The following is a 10,425-nucleotide window of genomic DNA, read 5'->3' as shown; positions in this document are numbered from 1 at the left end:
ATTTCTTAAAGTTTAATGTAAGGCGGTAGCTTTATATCATCCAACAATATGATTTAGCAACATTATAATCTTTTTTTTATGCTTTGTGGTCCAAATCAGCTTCCATCTACTCCATGCATATTTCTCTACCTTAACTTATACTTTATCCTTTATTTTTTTTAGTTTCTAAGCCAAATACATATTGTTTTATTCAAACTTTTTGACATTTTGTCCATAACTGTTTCAGTCTATTCATTTCTGGGGTTTATGAAAACTGCTGCTTCGATCGGAGCAAACGATATTAGTATCATAAGAAAATAACTCAACAGGAGCTCTTCAGCCATTTCAGTCCAACCCGTCTGAAGCCACAATGTTCAGGTTTGCTGATAAATACTTATGAGAAATGCTGTTAAATGCTTTCTTTAAGTCTATAAATATTATGTAGTTTAATTTTAAATGTGATTTTTTTTAACTCCAGTAATGTGGGAGATGTTCTGTTTATTCTGCATGTAAAGTTTTAAAGAGTCATGAATGGTTGAGCAAAGGAAGGATCAGGCCAGTAAATGTTTAAAACTGAGCCTGTTGTCTTTTTTTATCAACAGGTAATAATTTAGTTACTTACTGCTGTTATTGAGCAAATGAATCGGTCTGAAAAGGAGACTTAAAGGTGTGTTCCTGTGTGTGTTTAATGGATTTCTACAAGTATCCTCATCATATCAGGGTCACTGCAGCCATACTTTTACTTTTTACTGTGGATTTAAAGTCTTCTATTCCTTCTATAGGTCAAAGAAAAAACGCTTCTTACAAATTATTTACAACGTTTAACGAAAGGATCAGGATAAAATATTGAATTAAAGAATCAGCCATTCTGATGATGATCTTTGAACTTTGCAGAAACAGAAATAGATGCGACCTTTGAACCAAACCTCTGAGGGAGAAAAAGTTTCTGTCTGGAAGCATAAAAGCAGCAAACATCAGCCAGTTTCACCACTTGCTGTGGTTTCTTGTTTTTCAGTGCAAAGAGCTTTCTCACTTATAAAAATAAAACATAAAACCATCGTCCACCTGAAGGATGAGAGAACGCTGCAGAATAGCAGACAAGCATTCATTGCAATAACTAACTTTGTGCATTTTTACACTTAGTTTTAAAGATTTAACATTTTGCCTCCTAACATCTCCTCACCACAGTCAGTACAAAGTCTGCTGGTTTTATTTTAATGTGAAACTTGTGGCTTTGCCTGCTGGATTAATGTAGGCTGGATATCAATATCAGTCACGCTGGTTGATAAGAGCACAAACTCTCAGGGGAGTGGAGGTGGAAATGTGGAAACAGACTGTAACTGCTGCACTGTAACTGCAACTGTGACCATAACTGTAATAATTAATGTGCAATAACCAAGGTGCAATAATCTATTTAATACACTGTCCTACAACCCGTGCAATAATCCTGATGTAGTGACTCCTGCTGCTATCACCACCTGAACATAAGTCAGCCCACATGTATGTATGTATGTATGTATGTATGTATGTATGTATGTATGTATGTATGTATGTATGTATGTATGTATGTATGTATGTATGTATGTACAAATGTATACAATGTATATGCACATACATACGCGTAGGTGCGTATGTAAGTAGGCGCATAGATATATGTATATATTTAAGTATATAGATATGTTTATATATATATATATATATAAATATAGACCACTAAGAATGTAAATGAGACATCATATGCCCATTCCTATTTCCTTTTTTTGTATTTTTTGGTATTCTTTCTGATCCATTGTATATATGAAGATTCACTGTATATAACTGAATGCACCTTCCCTACTCTGCACCTTCTTGTATGAGCCGATGTGACGAGTGAATTTCTCCATTGTGAGATCAATAAAGACTATCTTATCTTATCTTATATTATCTTAAATGGAAATCCTTCTCATTGGCTTTAATTAAAAAGATGGATCTGGCTGCAGGCTGCAGAGTTTCTGCTGCAGCTCTGAAGGTGGCTGTTAGACTCAGTTTTAAGAAACTTCTTTTTAGCACTTTGACCTGACAAACACAGTCATTGTCCTGTTCTGCTGCAGGGTTGGTTATTTCTAAGCACCTTGTTGTTCATCTTGCTGGGAACCGGAACATTTTCAGCAGATGTCAGAAGGTTCCTGGGCTGAAGGTCCAGTTTTGTAGCAACAACATATAAGGAAGTTTTTATTTCGTCTTGTCAGAGCAGGACAGACCAGACCTTCTTCTGGACACGTGTCCCTTCTGTTCTCCTTTTCATGTGAAGATAAGAAATTCTGACTTTAATTAAATCACTGATCTCCGTCTGGTAATGAAGGAAAGCAATGAGAAGCTTGTTTCTCCAGCTACTTTGCTCACCTACAGCAGAGGAGTTGGGGTCCATGAAGAGATTTATCCATGTTTGCTTTGCAAGGAAAACTCCTGCATGAACGGGTCCAGGTTGCTCTGAAATGTGATCATAAACAGTCTGGCCTCTTCATTACATCTTTGACTCTCATGTGGTCTGAGTTATGTTTGCACCATTAAATCTGGAAAACAACCTGAAGGCTGCAGCCTTATTCTCTGAGATGTGAGAACCTGCAGCTTTGACAGAAGATGAGCTGAAAGCCCAATGATTCAGCTGCTGACACAGAACCTACAGAAACCGACGATGGTTTCTGTCCCCGGTGCCCGTTTGGACTCTGGCTGGTGCATGCTGGGACATTTTCTGCTGTCTCCAGCCCCCTGAACTTCCCAGGAATTCACTTTGAACTTTACTTTTAAAGCTTGTCATTTTTCAACACAAAGCTGCTTGTTAATGTTCTGCATGGTTGACCTGAAGACATCCACAGATTTACCTTTTTTCAGCAGCATCACTTTAGAAATAAATATTAAACAACGAATCCCAGAGCTGCTGATGTTTTCCAATATGCATCATTGTTCTCATCATTTAATTATGAAGCAGTGAAAAACCAGTGAAGACTGAAAACTATTTGATGGTATTATCCTGTTTTAAAAGTGAAGATTAGAAATAATATTAATAAAAACATTGTCTTTCGCCGTGTCTTTATGCTTGAATCTCCTCCTGCTGGTCTCTGGTCTCTTGTTGCTGTCAGGTTTTGCCCTCGGAGCTACAGACACACCCTGCAGAGTTTACTGCCTTCTGCTGGTAAACAGAAAGACCCATCAGGCGTCAACATGATGGCGCCAAATCTGGAGTTTCATCTGTAAACAAGCTTTTTCTATCCACTGACTGATTCAAGCATTCATTTGGTGATGTGTTTAAAGTGGGGATTCAATTCAATTCAGTTTTATTCATATAGCTCCAGTTCACATCATATCATCTCAAGACTCTTTCCAAAGTCAGACTCCATCAAATCCTCCAGGTTGGTCATAAAGTTTCCTCTCTAAGGAAACCCAGCAGGTTGCATCAAGTCTCTCCAAGCAGCATTCACTTCTCCTGAAAGAGCGTAGAGCCACAGTGGACAGTCGTCTGCATTGTTGATGGCTTTGCAGCAATCCCTCATACTGAGCATGCATGAAGCGACAGTGGAGAGGAAAACTCCCCTTTAACAAGGAGGAGAACCTCCAGCAGAACCAGAACCAGGCTCAGTGTGAACGCTCATCTGCCTCCACCCACTGGGGCTTAGAGAAGACAGAGCAGAGACATAGAAAGCACAGAAGCTCACATTGACCCAGGAGTACTTTCTATGTTAGATGGTAATAGAGGATGATCTGCCTCCCCTGATGATGTCACAGCTAACAGAACACCAGACCAGGTGTACCTTCTATGAAGAGAGAAAAATGAGAACAAAATGGTAAAAGCTGATATAACAACAAACAACGCAGATTGGAGAGCAGTAGGAGAACTCAGCAGAGTGAGAGAAATAGACCCTGATGTCCTCCAGCAGCCTAAGCCTATAGCAGCATAACTATAGAGATAGCTCAGGGTAACATGAGCCACTCTGACTAGAAGCTTTGTCACAAAGGAAAGTTTTAAGATTAGTCTTAAAAGTAGACGGGGTGTCTGCCTCACGGACAAAAACCGGGAGTTGGTTCCACAGGAGAGGAGCCTGATAGCTAAAGGATCTGCCTCCCATTCTACTTTTAGAGACTCTAGGAACCACCAGCAGACCTGCAGTCTGAGAGCGAAGTGCTCTGTTAGGAACATACGGGGTAATCAGAGCTCTGATATATGATGGAGTTTGATTATTAAGGGCTTTATACGTTAGAAGGAGAATTTTAAATTCTATTCTTGATTTAACAGGAAGCCAATGAAGGGAAGCTAAAATTGGAGAAATATGATCCCTCTAGTTGATTTTCATCAGAACTCTTGCTGCAGCATTTTGGATCAGTTGAAGACTTTAAACTTCATGAGAAGGAATGGTGGCCTAAAGGCATTAGATTGCATTGTACTGTATCCTGGAGAGGCTGCAAAGTTCTGGGTTCCACTTTCCGCCCCCTGAGCAAGACCCTCAGTCGCAGAGGGTCTTGCTCCCTCCGTAGTGGCCCGCTGCTCCCTGAGGGCCGCCTTAGATGCAGAGGATGAATTTCACTGGAATGTAGCAATAATAAAGATGATTAAAGATAAAATTAAAAACCCACACAGAGAGGTTAAAGGAGGGTAAGTGGTACAGTTAAGGTTAGAGTGTTCTCAATGGATGGATGGAGGGAAATGTCCAGTCATATTTGTCACTAGCAACCCAGAATTTGAAGGTTAAATACTATATTTAAAGCTCAGATGTTTCAGGACATCAGTCAGGAAACGTCTCTGAAACGCAGTGGCTCTGAACCTTTGAATCAGAACCTAAAGGTCTGGATCAGCCTTTGTGGACAGCAGATTCTGTATTTAACCAACGCTTAGCGATTACAGTCCACATGTTGAGTTGTTTGTGCACCAAAGAATCAGGGTTTCAGTGTTTTTAGAAAAAGCTGCTTGTTAGTGCCACAATCCGCACCTCTGGCTTTCCATCCAGATGTTCTCCTTGATGTTTTAAACTCCCTGATGAGATGAGAGGAGCTGAATGAGGAGCAGATGGACTCAAAGCGGCACAGCACCAGGAACCCGTGGATTTACAGCCGCCTCTCCTGCAGCTCTGCAGGCTCTCACACATTCAGCACATCTGGGACGGGAGGCCCTCCACGCCTGCAGCGGCAGGACAGGCGTCTGCATGTCTGCCTTCAGGACGGAGACATAAATACGTGAGCATCCAGACGATGCCTTCACTGTCAGATCGTCTGCAGGTGGAGAACAGAAGAGAAGGCTGGGAGACGGCAACATGGTCGCTCTGAGGCTGGTCGCCTTCAGCTGTGAGTAACTCCTTCGCTCCCGTTAAACCAGGAAGAATTTATCAGAGAACTACAAAGTTTACAGCTCTGAAAACTTTTCCTTTTCTAAGATAAATTTGATTTGCATGCAGTTCTATGAATTTTCTACATTTCTAAACATTTTGTTGCTGTTCTCACATAAACAGATCCTTTAAGGCCACCTCTGTCAGATGGTTCAGATGTATTTCAGGGAGTCTCACCGTGTTAATTTGATCTGACTTGTGCTTTCAGTGCTGGCTGCAGTCTTCTATTTCACTCCAGCTGCTGGTGAGTTTATTCACAGCCTAAAGTAACATCTGAAGTCTCTGTGGGAAAGCATAAAAATTCAACCTGCAGAAACAAAGCATGCAAAACGGTCAACGTGAAATTTGATTTTTTGTTTTCTCAGACCCCAGAACTCCAAGTTTAAAGTTGAGCTTCTGTAACGTTTCTGATTATTTTAATGACAATGAACTTAAAGAATTGTTCCATTACATCAGACTAATGAAGTCAATGTTTGAAAAATTTTATAAAATAATGGAAGACTAACATGTTTTTGTTAAAAGCTGATATGAAATTTCTTTTTTAGGTTTTCTTCCAGCAGTTTTAGATCATTATTATTTCCAACGTTTTGACGAAATGAGATGCAGCTGCAGGATATTCATCTAATCCTGTTTCTGCCCCACCACACAAGAATAAAACAAAATAAATACGTTTTTGCATCAGAATAGAATGTCTTTGAATCAATTCTGCCTTTTCAGTTGTTTTTTAATCTATTTACTTCAGGATTTTAATTTTGAAGAGTAAAATATCGACATGCCGCCATCTAGTGGTGTGATTGTGTAAAGCAGCCATCTTTAAACCAGCTTCTTCTTCGCTGTTTGCTTCTTTTACTTCCTGTTCTCACATTGATTTATTCCCGTTCAGCTGATTGGCTGAGTTCATATTCCATTAACTGTATGAGTTGAGCTGCTGTAGTTCTCTGTGACGTTCTTCAGAGGTTCTGTTGGGCCGAGCAGGAACAGGGCATGGAGAACGTTGGTTCTGTTCGCAGTCTGACCCGTGTCTGTTTTCACAGAGGGCGAGGTCGTCTACGCGTGTCTCAATGAAACGGTTCACATGGCCTGTGGTAAGACTCACCTTTTGATCCATCTGCTCCACTTTGCCAGAACTCAGTCAGAACCAAGGTGCTGCTGTGGAGAACAGGCTCAGCATGAAGGAAACAGAGATTTATCAGATAAAAACCTGATGCTTCTGTAAAGAAGTGCTGAGAAGTGAAGCTCTACGCTGTGGATGGTTGTGCTTTTAGTCTGAGCTCAGAATAATCATCGACCCAAAGAGCTTCACTGGACAAAATCCATCATTCAGGGATAGAAACACTGATTAAAGCCAAGACCAAGTTTCCAAATTAAAGATAGAAATAACTCCAGTTATACAAATAAAACAGACGCTCTGAACCAGGAGTATTTTCTAGGGCCAATCTAAGGTAATTAACTTATGGCAGCAGCAGCAGCTTCTATGGTGTCTTTCTGTTATTTTCTGATTCTTACAGCGTTCTAGATCTGTTCTGTTCTGAATTAAATCAACAGATTGTCTAACAAGACGAGTTTTTCTGCTCCAGATGTCGACCATAAGATCACCCTGAAGCACATCCTGTACAAGGTCGGCATCGGGACGAGGTGTGGGGAGGGGAAACCTCACCCCGAAGACGGGCCGGACAACTACTGCTCGTTCCCCTGGGCAGAGATGGTGGTGGAGGATCTGTAAGGAAACTCTGAAATGCTGTGCTTAGAGCAGGTCTAATGCTGAAACAGGGACACATGAAAGGAAATAGGTGCACTTCCTGTGGAGTTTCCGTCATCAATCCGAATATAGGGTCAGGACTCTTTAGCCAACGAAGGTAGGAAAATGAGCCTGTAGGCTAGTTTAACCTAGGAACCCAGCGACGTCCCTTAACGGGGCTAAGAACCCTTGAGCTATCCCACAATCCTTTGCGTGACATGACGTATCAGCACAGCTCACCTGTTCTAACGAAAATGTCCGAAGAGAAGAGAGCAGCATTTTCAGAACGCTGTAGTCCTGGATCTGACTCCATCATCCATGAGCGTTTCCGTCACATAATGAAGTCGGAGCTAAAAGCTGTCCGAATTCGCCACAAGCTCCTTTCCTCCCCATGATAGAGTTCTGACGGTTAATCACATGAAAGGTCAAGGACCAGGAGCTAGGAACTAAAATGAAAGGCCCGTTTACACTACACTTTTTTAACCGAGCCGAGACCAGTCCGAGCTCGGTAACTGAGATAACTCTTGTGTGTAAATGGTAAGCAGACTGAACCGGACCGAGCTAACTGCAGACCAGTTCCTGAGTAGGTCTCGGCCTGGTTTTTCTTATCCCGATTATCTGATAACCAAGAGCGCATGAGCAGACCACGTCATCCCCTTACAGTCAGCTGACTGTCCGCGGTTTTTCTGGCGTGTCTGGCTGCACGTCCCGATTCACAATCCATTCAGACAAATTTCAGACATTCATAATAACACTGATAGAGTTAAGTTTAATAACTCTTTGATTCTGGAAAGAAAGCCAACACAAACAAGTTTTTTAGACTCTTCTCAAAGAGACAGAGGGCAGAAGAGCCAGAAACGTGAGGCCGTTTTCATCACAGTCTCGGCTCTATCTGCGCTGGTTACCTCTGTCCATTTGCCTTTATTATCAGACATCAAAGAAGTGGCAGGCGGAGTCAGGGGTTCACAACATGGGGGTAAGAAACAAAACAAAAGGCAAGGGGGGTTTTACAACATGGTGTAAGATTAACATATATAGCAAGAGACTCTTGGTCTAGGAGAACCATCTGTTTCTCCTGTGTGAAGTTAAAACAGTAGAACAGTCCTTAATAAAAAGATAAAAAGAAAATGATTACATTCACATTTCTTCTAACAAACACTAGCTTCCTTACCGTGCCACACGGTTTCCAGAGATTATTCTGCTTAACAGTGTGATGAACCTCAGTGTCTGTCGTTGTTTCCTGCGTCTGTAAATCCTGATCCTTCAATCTCAGAGAGCGGTAGTACCGCAGATCGTCACTAGGAGGCGAGGAGCAACCAAGGAACCGGGATAGTGTGGTGTGTAAACGGTCATCTTGGCTTGGTTAACTGATCCAAGCTTAGGCTGGTCTCGGCTCGGCTCGGTTAAAAAAGTGTAGTGTAAACGGGCCTTAAGTGTACTTGGATGGAGTCATGATTCCTGCAGGGGTTAGACAGGGAGAGGAAAGTAATTTTCTGTTTGATTCTGACAGGCGCTAGCGCTCTAGGGTGACGTACTAATTGAAGGTCGACTTCTCATTTGACCAATGGTCCTATTTTTGTCCTAGTTTTCAATACTGAATAAATAATAAACCTATAGAACCTACGGTAGCAAAATGAACTATAACTCCCAAAGTGCTTGTGTCCAACAATCCCCTGACTTTAAACCTTGAAGTTAATTAGAAGTCTGTTTTCTCTTTGACTGTGGATCAGTTTGAAGATGACTTTTGCTCAGATCCAACCATGTTGTACTGTTTTAATTGGACAAACAGCTGGGGATCGTGGGAATTGTAGTTATTTGACCTATAAAGCGGATGATCAGAACTGCCTCCCTTTTGTTTTCCTGCAGCTGTGGGAACAAAAGGTCCTGTGAAGTTCCTGTCACTGAGCGGGTGTTTGGGGAGTATCCGTGTCTGGAGCAGACCAGGTACCTGGAGGTGTCCTACGCCTGCATCAAACCAACTCCTCCACCTCCACCGCCTGCTCCACTCAAACCTGAGTGTACGTATGGACCCCAACACACCATGTTCACCCCATTAGAAAACAACTGAGCCAACGTCAACTAAAGGATATGGACTAATGAGTAACAAACGGCCTCATCTGAGCTTTAAAGATGAACCATCTAAACCTCAGCAGGTCTTTCAGTGATGCATATATTGCCCTACCCCGTTATTTAGGAAGTAAACCTAACTGTAGTGGAAAAGCTTTGGGAGCCTGTAGACCCACCAGTCTCTAGAACCTCCGTCTGCAGCCTGTAGAACCAGAGGAATTATGGTCCACCTTTCTCTTAAACGTTGCTTCAGTTAATTGAGGTCTACAGACATTTATTTCTGCACAACTCCCTGAAGAACTCAACACAGCATTTCAATCAGGATGAGCTCTGGACTTTGACTAGACCATGGCAGGTTTTTGGCTGTTTCTGTTGTAGATCAGCTGCTGTGTTCAGGATCATGGTTCTGTTCCTGACCCAGTCTGGACAAAGCTTCATCTGTTGGACAGATGGACTCACTTTGGACTCCATAATACTTTGGAGTTTATGGGCCGCTCAGTGGCTGAAAGCCCACATCATAAACCCTCCACCGCCGTGCTTTACCTGCTGTTTGCTGCTCTCCAGATGTGATGCTGGTTATTTGAGCCAAACGTCTCTGTTTTGGTCTCATCTGTCCATTTCCTGTCAGAGAGAAGAGGCTTTCACCTTCATCCCCTCTAAAGAAGCCATTTGTGTCCCATTTTAAACGTCCTGTCATGAACTTTAACTTCTCACATAATAAAAGAGGTGTAGAGTCAGAGATGGAGATTGTAAAATGCTTTTAAATAAAATTCTTCTGTGGTATAAAAGCATCATTTAGATCTTCATCCCGCTCTCTGTTTCTCTGCAGGTGAAGAGAAAGAAGCAAACGAAGCCTGACGCATTCAACCCGTGAACACATGAGACTCACCTGTGCTGAGACCACAGAAGATATTTTGCTTTAAAACATCACATGTCTCTCTTTAGCAACCTAAAATCCTCTTATGGCCTGTTTAACTGTCACTAGAGGTTAGTTTAAAATGTTTTCATATCTTTACTTCAAAAGGATTTAGAGTCAGCTGAATAAATATTGGCTTCTAGATGTATTAAAATATGAAAATGCCTGTTTTCTCTTGTTTTAGACATTTTGTCTTTAGAAAATTTGTGCAGAAGATTGCAGTCATCACAGCAGTCATAAACCATTTCAGATGATCTTCAGCTCCTGGTGGAGATCTATGCTCCTCTCTGTTATTTATCAAAATCTGACTCGTGCTTCTCTTTTTGTATAAATAGGAAGATTTATAGCTAAAGTTTGGCAACAGGTTTAAT

General features: G+C 41.6%; 1 protein-coding gene across 1 annotated transcript; it reads left to right on the top strand.

The window, feature by feature from the left end:
* The first annotated feature begins 5,182 nt into the window (after window positions 1-5,182).
* On the top strand, window positions 5,183-10,220 carry LOC118559327 (protein eva-1-like). Its single transcript, XM_036129994.1, has 6 exons — window positions 5,183-5,292; window positions 5,542-5,577; window positions 6,368-6,418; window positions 6,911-7,052; window positions 8,938-9,089; window positions 9,968-10,220. The coding sequence occupies exons 1-6, from the start codon at window positions 5,262-5,264 to the stop codon at window positions 9,994-9,996; spliced, it is 441 nt and encodes a 146-aa protein (XP_035985887.1). The 5' UTR covers window positions 5,183-5,261; the 3' UTR covers window positions 9,997-10,220.
* Window positions 10,221-10,425: the final 205 nt, after the last annotated feature.

Source organism: Fundulus heteroclitus, unplaced genomic scaffold, assembly GCF_011125445.2.
Source record: "Fundulus heteroclitus isolate FHET01 unplaced genomic scaffold, MU-UCD_Fhet_4.1 scaffold_276, whole genome shotgun sequence".
NCBI lineage: Eukaryota > Metazoa > Chordata > Actinopteri > Cyprinodontiformes > Fundulidae > Fundulus > Fundulus heteroclitus.
The sequence above is the reverse complement of the archived record's forward strand: the minus strand, read 5'-3'. Positions and strand labels throughout refer to the sequence as shown.